Source organism: Ictidomys tridecemlineatus, chromosome 7, assembly GCF_052094955.1.
Source record: "Ictidomys tridecemlineatus isolate mIctTri1 chromosome 7, mIctTri1.hap1, whole genome shotgun sequence".
NCBI classification, from domain to species: domain Eukaryota; kingdom Metazoa; phylum Chordata; class Mammalia; order Rodentia; family Sciuridae; genus Ictidomys; species Ictidomys tridecemlineatus.
The window spans coordinates 193,084,121-193,103,845 of NC_135483.1; the positions used below are offsets into that span (position 1 = coordinate 193,084,121).

Sequence of the window (19,725 nt, forward strand, 5' to 3'; positions counted from 1 at the left end):
CAAGGACTGTGTCTCAGTTTCTTTGTACAATGGTGTGTTGAGCCACTTTGCACTGACTTGCAAGAGCTGGCTGCTAAATATTTAGGGATTTTGTGTTAGTTGTTATATATAGTTATTAAAAATCAAGTTATGTGAACTTAGATTTTAATAAATTTAGTGAAAAGCAAAGGTAAGAATTAATCAAAACTCAACACTAATTATTTTGCTGCATTTACCACTATTGTGCTCTGGAGGTTATTTCTGTGTGTTGCTTCTGCCTCCTGGAAATACTACATGTGGTCTACTTACTGATTCTGCAGTTACTGACTTGACACTGGTAGTTGAAACTTTGCCATGGTGGGAGTATTTACACCATGGGAATTGGCAAACACTACAAAATAGGGCCTACAGTTCTTTCCAAAAGCTCGTGTTAAACGTTTATCAGCACACCTTTGCTTGTCTGAAGATGGAGATAACAGCACTACCTAGCTCACTGTGCTGTCATTACAATCAAACCAGACGATGCTTCTAAAGGACTTAGAACACTGGCACTTATTAAGCACTGTATAAATATTTGTTTAAACATAAAATCTTTGGAGTAATGCTGGTATTTGTCTAAGCGTCCACGGTGCACAAAGCAGTCTCCTTGTGTTAGCTGATTTGCTGCTCACATTGATCCACGGCAAGATGATCTCCTTTTGTTGGTTGACAAACCAGAGCTCTGTGGGCATTGCACGAGGGGAAGTTCTGATGACTTATTCAAGGCCTGCTCTGAACTTGAACCTCTGAAAGGAGCTTGACCCATACAGGGAAAGGTAACCAAAAACCTGGCCTAACTGCCAGTGTTCTAGTGACTTAGGGTATGGAACATGAGCAGGTACTTGTTCGGTGGCCTGGGGTTCGATGGACCCCATTTTGCCAACTGTCTCACTTCACCTTCACAGCCACCCATTTCAAAGAAGAGAAAACTGAGGTTCAGAGATGAAATCTTAGCCTTGGTCACACAGCTGGAAAATGGTAAAATTGGGTTGGAACAAAGACATGTCTGACTGCAAAGCCTTTCCCTTTCCCACGTGCCAGCTGTGCTGGTGGTGTGTCCCCAGGCTGGTGGCAGCATAACTGGCATGACCCGGGAACTTGTTAGCAGGACTCCACTTCAGACTTGCGGAGTCATCCCCAGGTGGCTCCCCACGGTCTGTATTTCAGCAAGGCCCCTGGGTTTGAGAGCCACTGCTCACATCTCCAGTCTGTGACTCGTGGAAAGGGAGACGCTGGGCACAGGGGACACTTGCCTTGAGGCAGAGGAAGCACAGCTGTCTCGTCCCTGGGGGAGCTGCTTCCGGGCTCAGCCCAGTCGGATGCACAGGGCAGGGACTCTAAGGACCCTTGACGGTTCCCTCTCTAGGCAACATGTGATCCTCTGAGACCAGCACTGGACAGAAACAAAAGCCATTAACGCTGCCATCGGCATGAGATATTCACCCGGATCAGGGCTCAGGCGAGAAACATAAGCAGATGAAGTGGGTGGGTAGGCAGCAGGGGGGAGCTGTGGGGACCGAGGGGACAGAAAGCACTGTCCCCAGACTGGCACAGCAGAAGCACTCAGTTAGGGTGTGGGTGCCTGGGAGCAGCCGCTGCCACCGGACTCTAGCTGATGGGTTCCATGTTGTCAGGGCGTCTGGTTTCCACTCCTAAGTCTTGATGCTGGAAGTATAGATTTTGACGAATCTTTGAATTTTTAAATGTTGACAATGGAACCAAACTGCCATAAATCCTCTGACACGGAATGTGTCTGGGAGCTGGCTTAGTCTGCAGCCTACTGGCTTGTGGCTGAAGTCGACACTGATGACTTTTCTTAAGATTCTCGGTAAGTTGCTATGGTATTAGTTTTATCAGGAGCTCAGAAAGTGGAGATAAAGGTAACTGAAAATCAGGTCTAACTGCCATGTGTTCCAGTGACTTGGGGTATGGAACACGAGCAGATGCGGGCTTGGTGGCGTGTGGTTCCATGGACCCCATTTTTCCAAGTGTGTTTGAGAATCGGGTTGCCAGATGAAGGTTCGTGGGCACGTGTGAAGCACAGTAGGTCCCAGGGGACTGGTTGGTCCCAGGCTGCACTGGTTGGCTGACAATCTGTGTCTGCTGTAGACTCCAGAGAGAGGGTTCCGGCTGCACTGCTGCCACCCACCCCTAACTGGGTGCTCCTGCTGTGCCAGACGGTGGGGTCAATTCCCACACGTGTGAACCTCTCTCTGCTCCACACAAGCTCAAGCCCAGTGGCATCCAATGCCCGCAGAGGGCCAGTGTCACAGACTCCACCCACCATGTGCGTCCCCCAGGAGTCTAAACTATAATTCAGTGACGTGTTGAAAGAGAGTTGAGTTCTTCTGACTTTGCAGCTGGAAATATGATGTGGCTGAGGGAGGTCGTTGCCTCGTGTCCTCTTTGGGACGGAAGCTGTGAGTGCGCTTTCTGCTTCCTCCTTAGTCGGCGGACCTTCAGGAGGTCATGTTCACGGCTCTCATAAAGGACCGGCCCAAATTTGTCCGCCTCTTTCTGGAGAACGGCTTGAACCTGCAGAAGTTCCTCACCAACGACGTCCTCACCGAGCTCTTCTCCAGCCACTTCAGCACCCTGGTGTATCGGAACCTGCAGATTGCCAAGAACTCCTACAACGACGCCCTCCTCACCTTCGTCTGGAAGCTGGTTGCAAACTTCCGAAGAGGCTTCTGGAAGGAAGACAGAAATAGCCGGGACGATTTGGATGTGGAACTCCATGTATGTACTGTCTGCTTAAATTCCCCCATCTTTTGAGTTTTCTTTGAAAAACAAACAAACAAAAAACACCTCTATCTCTGTCTTTCCAACTCCCTCCTCAATTCCATAAGGTGGCCCACAGATTGACATAAGACTTTTTTCTACTGCCTTTATTTTAGATGCTATCTGGTAAGTTTTCTGATGTTTTGCTCCACGCTCTGCTTTAAACTGGTCGCAGCTTTTCTTAGTCGTAAAGCTTGGTGCAGCATTCAAGGCAGTTAGTGGGGAGCAGGGGCAAACGAATGGCTGCTGGCTCACTTCTTGGGCATGAGCTGGTTAAAGTACCTCTCTGCTGCCCACGTAAAGGACTGAAGAACTGCTGGGCATAGAAGGGACAGTGACTATTTCCCAAAGGATAATCCCGGTGTCCACTTGAAAGGGTGTGTGGGTGTGCTCCTGGGCTGGCTTGGGTCCTCCATGTGAAGCGCAGGCAGGCCGGGTCCCGCTGACCAGCACCAGTGACTGTGGCTAGACGCTTGCGCTGATCAGAGCCCAGTGACGGGCCGGTCATGCCTGGGGCAGTGTTCTGCCTGAACTTCTAGAGCTGCCCAGTGGAGCGGGTCTCCAGTGCCCACCACGGCAGCGTGCTTGATTCCACACTTTTTATTGATGTCTCTCTTTTCATGTCTCATTTCCTCACTTTCCTACTGGTTTCTCTGGGATCATTTCCCAAATAACCTACTTATCTCAAATTCTTATCTCGGGATTGCTTCTGGGGAAACCCAAACAAGGTCATTACCTTTTGGAATTCTGGGACTTTTAAGTGTGTGTGAGTTAAAAATCTGAAGAAGCTAGGTGTTCTCAGGAAGTCGAAGTGTCCAGAGAGCTTCTTTTGGACACTGTTTATGTGAATTTTTTTTTTTTGCAACACAACCCCTAACTACACATTATGCATTTAAGACTTTGGTGAAACATGAAAAGAAGTCGAAAGGGAATATATACATGTTTTCTATCAGGACAGGTCTTGAATATATCCTGTTTTCTATCAGGACAGGTCTTGAATCTTGAAGACCAGCTGGGATTTTAATTGATGTATTAGGAGTCGAATCTTTGAATAAGAATCCAAAGAAAGAAGCACATTTTATGTTCTGATAGTTGAACTTTAACCACAGGAAAGTTAGAATTTAATCTGAACAATTTTTCCCCCTAGATGAGAAACAGAGTTATATGATGAGAAGGAATTGCTTTCTCTCTGGCTTGTCAGAGGTCTTTTAGTTTTTAAATTGCTCTTAGCACTTTTTTTTCACTCTTGATACCTTTTCTTCTAGTTGTACTTTATATTTTATGATAGATGAAAGATTTCACATCAAATTGCACCCCCTGGAGGGTGGCAGAGATGGAAATCGCGTCACTCTGCTGTTCCAATGGCCCAGCCACAGAGGCTCCAGCACAGGGCGCTCCCCTGGGCTTCCTGACCCCCTTTTCCTGGGCACCTGAAGTGATTTGCATCTGCACAGCTGACCCTGTGCTCTGCCCCCTCCCAGGATGTGTCTTTCATCACCCGGCACCCCCTGCAAGCTCTCTTCATCTGGGCCATTCTGCAGAACAAGAAGGAGCTCTCCAAAGTCATTTGGGAACAGGTAAATGTCCAGCTTGAGTTCACACCAAAGGCATGCTTGGTTGTAACAATTCTGACCTCAATTCTCACGTGTACTCTAAAACATCACCAAAAAAAAAAAAAAAAAATGGCCACAGTTCTGCAACTAGTGAGGCCAAATTAGCAGATTCCGGTGAGAGACGATGGGGATTAGGGAAATAAAAACTCACTTTATGGACTCAGATTTTGAAGATAATGGCTGGGATCAGGTGGAGCTCTACTCTCTGATGGAGAAGCAGGTCTAAGAATTACACCAGCCATCTTTATTTATATGTGCCTTATTATCAGATTAAAGGCTGTACAGCATTATTCTTTGTATTCATGAAAGGTACAGAGTTAGCAACATTATGAAGCTTATTCTGCTGTTATATTCTACAGTTGCGATGTGCAATGTTAGGAGCTTTGTGCAGCTCTCAAGAAAGTCCATTGTTCAGGGGCTGGGGTTGTGGCTCAGCGGTAGACGGCTCGCCTAGCATGTGTGAGGCCCTGGGTTCGATCCTCAGCACCACTTAAAATAAAATAAAGATATTGTGTCCATTTACAACTAAAAATTAAATATTTTTTTAAAAGAAAGTCCATTTTTAAAGTTACCATTAGGCAGGCAGGTTCAGGAGCTTGGTGACACATTGTGGCTGTCTAGCAAGAGAGTTCCTCTATTCCCAGGAGCTGTGTGCCTGAGAGCAAGGTTGAGGCTGATAAGACTCTAGCACAGAGCCTTCTTATGGAGGGTGTTACCATAGCAACTAGACATGCTGCCCCTTTGCACAGAAACTTTCCCAGGCACCAAGCATGCGACAGTCATTAAGTCATCAGAGACCCCAGTCTCAGACACTGCTCTCCCATTCTCTGTCACTGCTCCCACACTGCAGATGCCAGGTGGTCATGGCTGTGTGTCGTGGCTGTGCTGCATGTTGATGGAGGTGTGTTCAGGAGGGTGGTCCTGGAGAGTGGGTTTGCCTTGGGGGGCACCTAGTGGGCACCTGATTCTCAGTGTGTGTGGGTGTGTGAATATTTCCTCAGTTGTTAAGGATTTGAAATTTAGTTTAAAAAGTTAATTTTTGGCTTTATTGCCTTATGAACAGGAACTAGGGCTTGTAAAAAGTCTGCTTTGGAAAAATTATCGAGAATTTTATGTGTGATTTAGCACGTAACACTAGCTTCTCCACTTTGAGAGCATCAGGTTGGGTGTGGACTGCTGAATTCACACATATGGCCTCTGGTTACATAGTTCAGGTCCTTTGTGTCCTTACCCACCTGTCCCCATCTGGGAGCTCTTTGTGCAACCCGACAAAGCTGTAATAGAGCACTGGCTGCCATCCCCTCTTACTGGCAATTTCTCGGGGCATTTATCTGGATGGTTTTCTTTTCCTGCTGCTTCTTCATCTGAGTAGCTTCAGGCTCGAGGTCGCCCTGTTTAGGACTGAACGTATTCAGGTCCAAGACTCTTGTGCTCATTACAAATTCTACTTTGAAATGTTCACATAGTTGGGACTTTGCCCCTTCCTGCTCATGCTCTGAGTTCATCCTTGTTCACATTAGTGTCCACTCAACCGCTTCAAGGGATTCTGAGTTAACCTAAGTTTCTCCACCCCTTGAAAAGACCAGGGGCTGTACCCTGGCAGCCCTGGGAGCCAGCAAGCTTCTGAAGACTCTGGCCAAAGTGAAGAATGACATCAATGCCGCTGGGGAGTCAGAGGAGCTGGCAAATGAGTACGAGACCCGCGCAGTGGGTAAGTCACAGCAGAGGGACTCCAGGGGAGGTGCAGGTGGACCAAGGCTCAGACTGGAGTGTCTGGGCTCCCCCTGCTGGCCTCACGGAAGGCTGCAGACCCATGCAGACACCCACACAGTGTACAGGCTTCCTGCTCCAGGCACTTGGGACTTTTCCCAGAGTGAATGTGAAAATCTTGAGTACTGTCATTGCAGAGCTACCTGGCTCAGGCCTAAGTAGCTCAACACCTCAGGAGGTTTCAGGGTGTTTTTTGGACATAGTTAAGACACTGTGAACAAGTGAGTCTGCATTTCGTGTATACATAAATGCTCTCAGAAGACTTCGGGTCCCTGGGTCTGATGCAGAGTTGGTTTTAATGGCAAAGGCAGCAGTTGGGTTTCTAGGCCTCAGTGTCCCACAGGGGGACTCCAGTGATGGCTGGTGAGCAGGTCCCTGAAGGTGGGAGCCTTGGAGCTCCAGGACGGCTGGGGGAGATCAGCCACGGCCTGGGATAGCAGGCATTCCTGAGCCGTCCTCTCTGGATGCCTCGGGACCGGTCATCTGGCTGCTCTTTGCTGTACAATCCTTAATTAAAGCTGGTCAGTGCCCTTTTTGCAGAGGACAGGACCACGTGCGAATGGGAGAGTTGGGAGCAACTGTCATCCAACAGCAGAGAGCTCTGGTTCTGCTCAGTGTCTCCCTTGTTCCTCTGCAGCTTTACGTTTGCAGGGTGACATCTGCATGACACCTTTGTCTACTGTCTAATCTAACGTAACAATGCGTTCAGCTTCCTGGTGTTGGAAAAGAGGTGTGCAGCCATTTCTTTCAATAGATTAATTTCCAGGTGACCTCAGGTGGCCATGGTTTCTATTTTTACTCTAAAACATTCCCTCTGAGGCTCTGCACAGCGGTCTCTGTCACTGAGCACACCTGAATGCTCCAAGTCAGTGTTTCTTCCACCTTCTATGGTTTCTATGCTGTGACTTATCTGTGAAGAAATCTTACCAAGAAAGCACAGAAGCCCAGGGCATGGAGAGTCTGTGCTAGCTAAGGGGAGGCAGAGGGTCTCCTGTCCTTCTGCCTGGACCGAGACCAAAGCCCACCAACGAGGGAGGCTCCTGTGTCTGATCCCCTGAGCTCTGACTGACACCCACTGTCACACTGGCCCTGCAGGGTGTGGTGCGTCTTAAAAAGCTCTGTGCTGGGTAGTGACTGTGTTGTGATGGCTTTTCTGTGCCGTTTATGAGATTCTCGTGCCCACGCTGTCCTTGGATTGGGGGTCGGCTGGGGGCCAGCTGCTTCCCGAGGTGCCAGCCCTGATTCTGGCTTCCGTCTCTGGTGATGGTGCAGAGCTCTTCACGGAGTGCTACAGCAGTGACGAGGACTTGGCAGAGCAGCTGCTGGTCTACTCCTGCGAAGCTTGGGGCGGAAGCAACTGTTTGGAGCTGGCAGTGGAGGCCACAGACCAGCATTTCATCGCCCAACCTGGGGTGCAGGTAAACACCAGCCACAGAACTAGGTGCCCAGAAATAGGCCTTGACATCAGATGCTATTAGCAGCTTTAAAAATATTGAAAATTAACTTTCTGCGACATAAAAGCCATAGCAGAGATGTTGGGGGATGATGTGGGAGGTGGCTGCCTTGGGTGGGGGCTGCCTTGGGTGGGGGCCGAGATCCTCGCTTCAAGAGTGGGTACAGGAGTGTATGAATCAGCTTTCTGTCGCTGTCACAAAATATCTGAGGTAATCATCTTATAAAGAGAGAATGCTTCCTTGCTCACGGATTTGGAGGTCCCTCTGGGGTCGGTTGTCCCTGCGGGTCTTAGGCCGTGTTGAGGCAGCACTCCTTGGCGGGACACGTGTGGCAGAGGGAGCTGCTCAGCTCATGGCAGCCAGGAAGCAAAGTTAGAAGAGGGGCTGGGGTCCCGCTGTCCCCTTCACAGGGACACCCCTGGAGACCCACGTCCTCTCACTAGGCCTGGCCTCCTGGACATTCCGCCACCTCCACTAGCACCAAGCTGGGACCAAGTCGTTAACACGCGGGGTGTGTGGGGGACATTCAGTGGGTGGGGCCTTAGGTTTTGATGGGCAAGTGGGAGACCGTGGTGGCCGTGGGGAGGACTGTGTGCGGGTTCAGCTAGAGACGTGAAAGGGCGGTCTCCACACTAGCTGTTACTCTCACAGTGACAGGCAGAAGGGATCGAGTAGAGAGACTATGAATGGGCAGAGTCAATCCTGCCGGCTTCTGCTCTGAACTGAGCAGCCGCCCACACCTGGTGCCCAGGCTTCCCGGGAGGGGTGTGGGCGTGAGACGGGGCGGCAGGGGCGGAGGAGCGAGTGACTGCCAGGCACACCGTTACACGCTGGGTATCACAGCCCACGTGGAGGTGGTGTCCGCCTTGCTGATGGGCTCAGGGCTCAGGGTTCTGGAATGCCCCTGCTTGCCCGGCTAGGGAGCAGCAGGCTGGGTTTGATCCTACCACCACGCACACGTTACGCGTGCAGCCTACGGTCTCGCCAAGTGTTTATGAGCGAGTCCACCTGCTCCTGTGAGGGAGCTGGATCCGACACTAGCCCTGGGCTGGGACAAGGATTCAGGGTCCCGTTGGTCTATTTTGGCCTCTGCTGCAGTGGGCGGGGTTGGAGTGAGGCTGGCCTGGGCTTGGGGTGCACCTGGCAGGCTGGGCTGGCCACCCGGGCAGAGGCTCTCTGCTCATGACCTCTCAGGCCCCAGCTCGTCTCTCTGGGCTCTTGGACCTGGGGTCCCTGGGGCGCCTGGCTGGTGCTCCTGTCCCAAGGTTTGGTCAGATCCAGGTCTCTAATGTTCACTGGAGGTCCACCACTGGGCCCACGGGGTCCCTGGTGGCTCCACCGGGGAAGGGACCTGGCTTCCTGCAGTCAGGTTGCTGTGTGGGGTCAGACCATTGCTGGTGACGGTGACAGCCAACCAGCGCTGCCACTGGGGCCTAATGGGGCCACAGGGTGCTGGCTGGGTATGCTTGGCACCAGCGGGAGCTGGGGAGTGGGGAGGTCTGACCTCTTCTTGCCTTGTTGCCCATCCAGCGGGTCCCCAAGCAAGGATTGGCAGGCAGTGCGTTCCGCGGGGAGTCCCTGGAGGCAGACAGCCGCGGGGTGCTGAGGAGGAAACTCACTCAGGCCACTGGGCTCCACCCACTGGGACCCCTGGAGACCCTGTAGCGTGGGCCTCAGTGTGGCTCCTCGGGGTCTTCACCCACTGCCTGCACTTGCTGCTCACTGGGGCTGCTCCTGGTCCAGCCTGCCCCTCCTGAACAGAGGGTCACAGAAGCCCTCTTCCTCCTCTGAGTTTAGTGGTCCTCATGCTCCTCCTCCTCCTGGAGGAGCTGTGGGCACTGCTGGCCAGTCCCTGCCCTCCTGGTGGGCACCGAGGAGGCCCCAGCTCTCCCTTTGCTCCGCACCCCCCACAAGCTCCTCCCACTGTCGGGCTCTTTTCTGAGAGTTGAGGGTCCCTTGGCTGTGGTCAGGTTCACCCTCTCTCCTACCCCAGCTCTTTCTAATTTCCACCTTGGAGAAGCAGCCCTGCCCACCTCCAGGGGCCGGTACAGTCTGGGCAAAGTTTTGGGAGCATTTTAGCTTGAATTGTCATTGACCTTGGTCTCTTCCTTCCTGGTTTCCATTTAGTTTCCCAGCAAGACTGACACCTGCCTGTGTCTGGAAAGGGATCCCTGGGGCCTACAGACAGGGTTGGCCGTGCCCGCAAATTTGTGATCATTAGAGAAGAGAGTCAGAAGGATACTGGTGTGGACTTACATAGTGAGAATCCATCGGTGTATTGAACTCGCACTCACGTGGCTGTTTGAAAGCTCACATACCCAACTTAGAAGAAAACCTAAAATCAAACAGGATTTTAAGTTGTTCTCTCATAGCCCTCACGAGTCCAGGCAGCTTATAAGAATACTAACTTAGATCTGTTTGGGGAGGCGTGGGGGCTGGGAGAGAGGTCACCTGCGTGAATCAAATCTGTGTTGTCTTGTGTCCTTGTAGAATTTTCTTTCCAAGCAATGGTATGGAGAGATCTCCCGGGACACCAAGAACTGGAAGATCATCCTGTGTCTGTTTCTCATTCCCTTGGTGGGCTGTGGCTTCGTGTCGTTCAGGTAGGAGCTGGGGCACCCCCGTGTGTGTGTGTGTGTGTGTGTGTGTGTGTGTGCAAGTGTGAAGTGTGTATGCGCGTCCAAGGGATGGTTCACTGCAGAGAGGCTTTTCCTGGGTCTGGTTTCAGACGGCGGGTGGGGGGGTCAGTTATCTAGGCGGAGTTGTCTGGCGGGCTCAGTCCTGGAGCCCTGTGTGGTCCCTTCCTGGATGTGTGTGTGTCGTGAGGGCTGGACCCGACCGCTCCACCGCGTGCCTGGACCATGATGTCTGGCCTCTCCTTCAGGAAGAAGCCCGTGGACAAGCACAAGCGGCTCCTGTGGCACTACGTGGCCTTCTTCACCTCCCCGTTCGTGGTCTTCTCCTGGAACGTGGTCTTCTACATCGCCTTCCTCCTGCTCTTTGCCTACGTGCTGCTCATGGACTTCCACGCGGTGCCGCACACCCCCGAGCTGGTCCTGTACGCGCTGGTCTTCGTCCTGTTCTGTGATGAAGTGAGGCAGGTAGGAGGGCTCGAGGGCGCGGGCCACGTCCTCCTAGTGCCCAGCAGAGGGGAGCTGCTGGGGAGCTGGGGCTCGAAGTCAGGACGTCAGTGTCCCTGCTGGCTGGTTGCCCGTGAACCTGGGGTCATTCGCAAACTGCTGGCGACCTGGGGAGATCTGCCAGCCCCGTGTTCTGCACTCTGCCTGCGGCTAATCGGTGACGATGGGTCAGTCAGGGGTGGGTGGTGTTCTAGGGACAGGGACCTTGGTCTGCAGCCCCTGCCATTATCAGGAATCATCCGTGTTCCTACTGTGACTGTCGCCCTGGGAGGGGGCGGTGTAGCAGGTGGCAGGGTATCTGGGGGGACTTTCCAGCAGCTGAGGGCATCGTGATGCCCAGTGTCAGAGCAAAAGCGGGGCTCCCTGTGGGACTCAGGGAGGCGGTATGAAATGATATTGGGTTTTTCTTGGTTTCTGGGCAGCTGCGGTTTTGGGCTTCCCCTCTCCACTGTTGAATCCAAAACTTGAGCCCTGGCCTCACCTGTCGCAGGTGCTTAGTTAGTAATTCTCAAAGAAATCATTTGATGGTGAAGAGGGGGCTGTCCCTGAACCTGTAGGAAAAGCCGTCTGAGAAACCCTTCAGATCGGGGCTCACCACCCTGCTGGGGTCCCTTCTGAGCCCAGGCCTCAACATGTGTGGGCTCCGCGGTGTGTGCCGGCCCTTGGAACGTACGGGGTGCTTTCGGTTTGGGGAGTAGTGGGCCCAGTGATAGAAGATGCTGTCCTGTCCGTCCCCTGGGGTGGGAACAGTCTGAGGGCGTCCGCTCTCAGCAGGGAGCATCTTGATCCATGATGTCTGCCCGGTGGGAGGAGTGGGGGGTCCTGGGCCAGTGCCCTGCTCCTGTCTTCCCGTGCCCTGAGGTGGGAGGTTTGGGTGGAGGTGAAGAGGAAGGGCTGAGTGACCACCAGTGCTGGACGGGGCCCATTGCCGGGCGGGCTGTCTCCTGCAGTCTCCCAGGTCCTGCAGGGGTGCAGAGCGTTTTCCGATTTCACGACAGCCCCTTGGGAGCCCCGTGCTCTGCCTCCTGAGGCCACGGCCCTGTCCAGGTCATGCTCTGTGATGGTTTGTAAGGCTGTGGTGGCTTCAGTGGCACGGGCTCATTGCTCACAGTTCTGGAGCCTGGAGTCTGAGGTCAGGTGTGGGCGGGGCTGGCTCCTTTCCACGGCTTCTGTAGTTTGGGGCCATCATTGCTGTCCCTGGGCCTGTTGAAGCAACACTGTGACCCTGTGTCACATCCATGTGGTGTCTTCCCTGGGAGCCTGAATGTGTCCTGATTTCCCCGTTTCCTGAGGACAGCGCTCACTTTGGGTGGGGGCCGTTCTGCTTCACTGGACTCCCTCCTGACTCACTCAGTCACATCGCTGTGACCCGTCCAGACGAGGTCCTGCTCCGAGGTGCAGAGGGTGGGACTTCCATTTGGGGTACATGATTCAGCCCATCACAGGGTCCATTTGCTCTGCAGCGGCCAGCCTTGTACCTAGTTCTACTCTGACTTACTGTGTGGCAGCAGCAAAGCGGGAAGTGAGTCGTGAGGACGGGGCAGGAGCAAGGCACCCAGAGGTGCTCCCTGGCATCAAGGTGCTCAGGGCAGCCTTCCAAGCAAAGGGGACCTTGGTGCCTCATCTTGGAATGTTGGTAAACAGTAAGAAATGCTTTCCCCTTCCGCCACCCTCATCTTCTCACACGTTCCCCTGCCAGTCTCATCCCTGACCCTGCTCCCGTCCCATTAGGACACAGAAGCTGCCAGGCGGGTCCTTAGGCATCTACAGGAACCAGGAAGCTGTTTGTTAGAAGGAAAAGCCCGGCCTGTGGCTGGGACCGCAGGGAGACGGGCCTGACTCTGGAAGCCCAGGCCCTTTCCATGTGTCCTGTCTTTCACCAAGTATTCAGTGAGCACCTACTGCGTGCCAGGCCCTGCCTGAGACCCTGAAGATACCAAATACCTTTGGCCCGTGGAGCTTTCCCCTTAGGGTGACTGGTGGGTCACTTCCAGGAGCTCTTGAGGAGAGCGGAGTGGGGGCCAGCACCGTAGGACAGGTTGGCCCAGGGGAACTGCTGCCATCACAGACATCTCCATACAAGCATCATGTGCGCATTTAGCCACTAAGCACCTGTTTGGCCTGTGGGGGGAGACCCAGGCAGCTATCCTGCTTGGAGAAGGCCTGGGGCAGGTTAGGCTGAGAGCAAGGAGGGCTCAGGGCAGGGACATGGAGTGTGAGTGGACAGAGGGCAGGGGGTAGGAACATCAGAGGGGAAAGTGGACTAGAGTCTTCCCTGGGGCTGCTGGAGGAAGGGAGGCCTGCAAGGCCGGAGAGCCTCTACCCTCTGCGTCCAGAATGGGGGTGCTTCGTAGGTGGTACTGAGGGTGTCCAGCCAGTGTTCCTGGTCCAACACTGACCTAGGTTAACTCAGTGGTCCTGCCCGTGGCGGCTGCAGGGCCTTGTATCCAGGGAGTCCTCAGACTGTAGCTGTGAGGGGCTTGTTGTTAAAGAACCTGCCACTGGGGGTCGCTGTTTCCCTTCTTGTCTGCAGCCGGTGCCTTTGGACTCCTAAGGGATTAGTTTCCCCCAGGAAGTGGCTCTGCTGGCCGGGTGTGGTCTTCATTAAACTGATTCACGTTTGTGAGAGGAAAACAACCCCGAAATAGAGGCCACCTGATTTAAATTGTGTCTGGGAGTCAAAGAGCCGTGCTCTGTAGCGTCTCCAGGTGACCTCGGCCTGGAGGCAGATACTGATGTGCTGACTTGGGGTTTTTAACCAGGACAGTCAATAGCACGGCACAGTTGCTAAATCACCTGGGCTCTGCTAAGCAGGCACCATGAATGTTTGCTTAAGATGGGGCAAGTCGCCTGCACCTTCACAGAGAGCACCGTTCAATCTCGAGGCCCACCGTGTCCCCAGATCCTGAGAGAGAACCTGAAACACGGTGCTGGTGGTTTACAAATTCAGTGTGCCTCTGCCCTTACGCTCAGAGAAGAGGCCTCCTCTCATTGATGATGATGATGATGATGAAGAAAAAGAAATAAAAAGAGCTTTCTCCCTGCACTGGTTCCTGGAGCCCTGGAACTGGCCTAAGGTATCTGCATGAAGGCCAGGGTGACTTCTGAAGGTGACCTGGGCAAGGTCGTGTAGGCTGTGTAGGCTGCTGGTATCTGCCTGGGTCCCGGAGGGCAGGGGCAGACCAGTGCCAGGCAGACCCTTGTCTCACCAGGCACAGGAAAAGCAAATGGCAGTTGGAATCATGCTGCCCAGCCAGGTGGACACCCCTGCCACCTCCCCAGCGGTCATTTCCCAGCATCCATCCAGGGCTGCTCCAGCCGTGGCCTCCCACGGGTCCTGGTTCCCAGCAGCCTCCTCTGTTGCCCACTCAGCTGCTCTTTCCACTCACTCGTGGGGAAGGAGGTGCCTGGGAAGTGGGTTGTGTGTCTTGACTCCTCCTGGTGGGAGCTGGAGGGGCCTGGAGATTGAGAACAGGGAGGCCTTGCTCAGGGCGGCGCCTTAGCCTCCAGGCCTCGGTGTCTGGGTCAGGGTAGGAAGCAGGACCCGAGTACCGGCCATCTCGGGTGGAGAGATGAGTGGGCCTCGCCCTTCCGGGCCCTCTTTGCCATGGCTTTCTTGGTGTGCACAGTGAATACGGTGGCCCTAATCTGAGCTTACTCCCCGGTGAACTTCTGCCTTCTCTCCCATCCTCTTCACATTTGGTTTTAACATGGTTACACCTGTCTTTCCATGGAACAGTGGACTCCTTGAGGATGGGTATTGCACCCACTGATCTCTCTGTGTCCCAGGAGGCTGGCCCAGGGCTTGCAATCCTGTGGGCCCTCAGGAAACATACTTGGAGTAGGATGACAGATGACAGGTTAGAGGGCCCCCCTGGGACTCCCCAAATCCAGTCTACGGTGGCTAGAGAGGCGTCTCCTCCTGGATATCCTTTAGTCAAGGCCTTTTACTGTCATGTGCCAGACAAATCTTAGGTGGGTACAGAAGCCGACAACGAGCCCAGCAGGGATGGCCCCTCTGTAACTGTGAGGTGTGTGACTGTGCTACTCACAGAGCAAGGTGGCCCGTGCTTCCCAGGTGCCCGGGCAGGTGGTGCTCGCCCTCTGTGGCTTCATCTTGAAGGAGGACCAGGAGACCTTCCTCCTGACCGACCAGCAACACATGAATAGCAGAGCCGCTGGCGCCCAGCCCAGCCTCGGGTCCCCCGGGTGGCGGGGCGTGTTAGGGCTCTCTTGGCCCAGAGCGGACCTGGGGAGGACGGGAAGCACACGGTGGTCCCAGGCTGCTGACACCTCTCTCTCCCCCCGGGCTGCAGTGGTACATGAACGGGGTGAATTATTTCACCGACCTGTGGAACGTCATGGACACGCTGGGGCTCTTCTACTTCATAGCGGGGATTGTGTTTCGGTGAGTTATCCTCATTGCTTTCCCTGATTTTCGACGTTGTGGGCACCAAAGTGGAGAAAAACTCTTGGGACCCTCTGAGCCCATGGGGGCTGCTGCTTGGAGTCGACTGGGAAAGGCCCCCGTCAGCCTGGTCAGCCTGGTCAGCCTGGTCAGCCTGGTCAGCTTGGTCAGCCTGGGCAGCTTGGTCAGCCTGGTCAGCCTGGGCAGCTTGGTCAGCCTGGGCAGCTTGGTCAGCCTGGTCAGCCTGGTCAGCTTGGTCAGCCTGGGCAGCTTGGTCAGCCTGGTCAGCCTGGTCAGCTTGGTCAGCCTGGGCAGCCTGGGCAGCTTGGCCAGCCTGGTGAGCCTGGTCAGCGTTTCCTCTCTTCCCTCCCGGGGGTCTGTGATCTTTCCTTTTGGCCTTCTAGGCTTTGGGGAGAGGGAACTACACTCCGAGGAGAGTAAAGGGTGACAAGGATGCCGAGACCTTAGGCTGCTGGTTCATTTGGGGTGTGTGACCTAAGACACGTGTGACCTTAACCTGAAAACCGGCCACGGAGCGGTCCTTCAGCCCCCAGCACAATCCTCAGTCCCCGAGTGCGTCAGCAGACAAATCCAACGCTGCCCCCGAGGGCAAAGCACCAGCCGCCCTCCCTGAGGAAGGGTTGGGAAGCCCCAGGCGTGGTCCCTTGCCCACGTCCCTCCAGGCCAAAGGGCAGCTGCGTCATGGACAGGCACACAGGGCGCCGCTGTGCACAGGAGCCCACCTGCTCCCTTTTGCCCCGTGAAGACGGCGTGTCGCCCTCCACGGCGAAGGGGCGAGCACGCCATTTCTTCCTCCCTCCTTCCTGCTGGGGTTAGGATCTCAGCATTGACGGGGGTCCTCTGGTGGCAGGGCTTAGCTAATCAGTGTCGGGGAGACCCCGGCGAGTTTTTGAGGGAAGTTGGCAGAGCCAAGTCCAGGGTTTGGGGTGGGGTTGGCATCGTCTTGGACACCTCCCTGTGAGCCAGCAAAGATGGCAGGAGGACGTGAGTGCGAGGGACAGGGAGGCAGGAGCCTCCAGAGCTCTTGGGGCCTTCTTTGGCGCCCGCGTGGCAGAGGGCAGTGGTGGTGCTCCTGCCCTGTTCCACACCTCAGCTCCTGGCTCTCAGCCGCTCCCCGACTCTGGTTACTTTAAAAACTCGGCGTTGCGATGCTTTGTCCACGTCCCACACATCTGTTCTCCTTCTCTCCACAGGCTCCACCCCTCTAATAAAAGTTCGCTCTACTCCGGCCGGGTCATTTTCTGCCTGGATTACATTATATTCACCCTAAGGTTGATCCACATTTTCACTGTCAGCAGAAATTTAGGACCCAAGATCATAATGTTGCAGAGGATGGTAAGAGCCAAGAGTCCCTCTCGCCACGGTTCTCTTGCTCCGTTCAGTCCCACTAATGATCGACAGGAGGATTTCTCCCCTAGCATGACGGTTGCATTTCTCAATCAGTGACGCTTGCTTTCTTCCACGTGTCCTCATGAGGGGCGTCCCCCAGGTTGAACTTTCAGGAGAGACGGCTGGGAGTAGGAAATAAACACCCGTGTTCAGATGCGCACTTTACAGTGTGCTCCCAGTGGAGTCTGAACACTTTGCTAAGAGTGTGGGCAGGGAGGGGAGGATTGGAGCCTGACCTCAGACCCTGGGACACATGCAGGGAGGACCCCCCACGCTCACGTGGCACCGGAGGGGAAATCACACATGGCGGTGGCTCCCTAGGCCGATTCTCCATGTGGCTCAGACCTCCACTGTCGGTCTTGCAGCGAGATGGGCCTGGATGAGCTCATCTGGACGTTCCTTTCCAACACTGAGGCTGAGCTTGTGGTTTTCGCTCAAAGCATATCTGAGGCAGGGAGTCACTATGAAGTCATGCTGTGTGTGCAAAAACTGTAAAAAAATCAAATTGTCCATTCTTGTCTAATAAGAACTGCTTTTGTTTCCCAAGGAAAGGAAACCTACAGAAATAATTTAGGGGTTTAAAGAATGCAAGTACGTGTGGTCTAGACACAGAGAGGTCCTCCCCATGGGTCTTTGTGTGTTCTTGAGCTGGGCTGTCACTCAGCGGTGGGTGCCGAGCTGGTTTGGAGACTGGTGGACACACATGCATCCTTCAGGTTTAATTCTGGAAAAGCGTTGTCCCCAGACCCAAAGGTGAAGCCGGACATTTTTTTAGAAATTAGCAAGTGAGCACAGGTCACCTAGAGTTCCAGGGCCCTGGGACCAGGGCTAACTGAGAACAGCCAGGCTGCGGGCCCCACTGCCCGTGGGCATGCTCCCGACTCTGTTCTGATGTCCTTCCTTGGCAGTTGGTCGATGTCTTCTTCTTCCTGTTCCTCTTTGCCGTGTGGATGGTGGCCTTCGGGGTGGCCAGGCAAGGGATCCTGAGGCAAAACGAGCAGCGCTGGAGGTGGATCTTCCGCTCCGTCATCTACGAGCCCTACCTGGCCATGTTCGGCCAGGTGCCCAGCGACGTGGATGGTAAGCCGACGTGGCTCAGGTGGAGATGGGGCTGGGAGGGGGCCAGCAGAAGGCAGCCTCCGGGGCTGACCCTGACCGCAGTTCCTTGTGTTCACTGGGCGGGGGCCGGAGCCACGGACTGAAGAAACAATCCTCAAACCTTGTCTTTACTCCTAAGCAGGACTCTCCCTTGTCCCCAGCATTTCACTTTTCAAACCTTTTGAAGAATGATTTCAAAGTAACGTGGCGGCTGGAGGAACCCCGCTCACGAGCTGTGCTTTCCTACAACAGGGTAACGGGGCACCTATTTGTTTCAAAAAGAGCATCGTGGAGAAATGTGCACTGAACCTGGAATCTAAACTTTTACATCAGCCCAGTGCCAGCTGGTTTGGGGAGGCAGCCGTGGTGGCCCGGTGGCTTAATTCGCCCATACCCAGCGCAGGCGAGCAGAGCAGGGCGTGTGCTGGTGCTGGCAGGGAACCGTGTGAGGCATCTTTATGGTGCTGACATGAGCCCGGCCGTCATGTCCTGTCTGCCCGCCATAGACTATGCCAACGGCCTCCTGGAGCCAGCGCCTGCCCTGATTGGTGGCACCTCTCAGTGTCCTGTGGCTCTCTCTTCTTCAGTCTCTCCGGCACCCTGTGCTGGAGCCTCTTCCAGGACGTTAGAAACACGGTTCTTCCTCCTCTTCATCATTATTATCCCGTCTGCTCGCCCTTCTTGCTGTTTCCCATAAGCCATTGCGTTTGTCCTTGGGACGGTCCTCCGTGTTGGTGTTTTGGTCGCACTCGGGAGCATACATGGTGGCCAGTGGGGCAGCATCTCGGCTTTTAGTGTGATGTGTGCCCTTTTGGGGGCGACTCTATCTTCTGTCTCAGTCTCCCTACCATGAGCTCAGCTGTGCACCCCAGAGCCTCGATGTCATTCTTGATCCTCTTCTGAGTCCACCCCAACATCCACGTCCTCAGCTGGCTGTGTGGACTTTGTCTCTAAGAGGCTTTGACATCCTGCTGCGTCCCCGCCCCCAGCCCACCCTAAGCATCCCATTCTGTCTGCCTGCACCCTCCTCCCAACCTCCCAGCTCCCTCTCTGGCTCCCCCCATCCACGCTGCAGCCAGATGAGGAGAGTCTGATGTGTTGTCCCCTGCTTAAAACAGTCTGATGGCTTCCCGCTGTTTTAGTGTAAAAATTTTAAAAAGAAAAAAAAGTGTGTCCGGTCGCTGGGCATCTAGGTCTCTCGTTCTGGGAGGGATGATGTCTTCAGTGATGCCCACGCCGCAGGCCTCGGCTCTGTTGGGACGCCCTGGGCACCTGCTCCTCCCGTTCGCCCCCGTGGCCGGCTCCTGCCCAGCCTTCTGCTCTCAGCTCAGAGACCCTTCCCTCTGGGTGGACTGCCCCCGACTGCGGCCTCAGAGCCCCTGTGCGTGTCTCACAGGCTGGACCTCTAGCTCTGTGCCTGGGTACCCGCTGACCCGTGGAGGCCATAGGGCCTGTGCCCTTGCTTGATCTTGACCTCAGTGAAGTCCCTAAGGAACAGGGAGGTAGCTCAGGAAGCACCGAGTGGAGGGACAGGAGACTCTGAGGTGTGTCCCTTGCTTGGATATCCATGACCGCGTCCTGGTTCCCCGGTGTGCCAGGGCCCTGGGCCCTCTGGAGGGGCCTCACTGGGCTTTTGGTTCCACCCGCTCAGGTACCACGTACGACTTCGCCCACTGTACCTTCACCGGCAACGAGTCCAAGCCGCTGTGCGTGGAGCTGGACGAGCACAGCCTGCCCCGCTTCCCCGAGTGGGTCACCATCCCCCTGGTGTGCATCTACATGCTGTCCACCAACATCCTGCTCGTCAACCTGCTGGTCGCCATGTTCGGGTATGTGGCCGTTATGTGTTCACGAGGGCCCACCCCACGCTGGGCAGGCCGGGAGGGCCGTGAGCGCAGCAGCCAAGGGCCTCCCCGGAGGGGCTGAGAGCAGGGTCTTCAGGGCTGGGGCCTTAAAGGGACTTAAAGCACCGTTAGGAGCTGAGCCATAAGTTGACACTAGTGGTGAGCACCTCCAGCCACCTGTGACAAATG

General features: G+C 54.7%; 1 protein-coding gene across 1 annotated transcript in view; it reads left to right on the top strand.

The window, feature by feature from the left end:
* Window positions 1-19,725, top strand: part of Trpm8 (transient receptor potential cation channel subfamily M member 8) — a 74,410-nt gene that overhangs the window by 26,853 nt on the left and 27,832 nt on the right. The window contains exons 11-20 of the mRNA XM_005326403.5: window positions 2,467-2,757; window positions 4,281-4,376; window positions 5,994-6,123; window positions 7,455-7,600; window positions 10,127-10,239; window positions 10,521-10,737; window positions 15,093-15,184; window positions 16,399-16,540; window positions 17,503-17,674; window positions 19,344-19,521. Of these exons, the coding sequence (XP_005326460.2) occupies window positions 2,467-2,757; window positions 4,281-4,376; window positions 5,994-6,123; window positions 7,455-7,600; window positions 10,127-10,239; window positions 10,521-10,737; window positions 15,093-15,184; window positions 16,399-16,540; window positions 17,503-17,674; window positions 19,344-19,521 (1,577 nt within the window). The remainder of the gene's footprint in view (window positions 1-2,466; window positions 2,758-4,280; window positions 4,377-5,993; window positions 6,124-7,454; window positions 7,601-10,126; window positions 10,240-10,520; window positions 10,738-15,092; window positions 15,185-16,398; window positions 16,541-17,502; window positions 17,675-19,343; window positions 19,522-19,725) is intronic.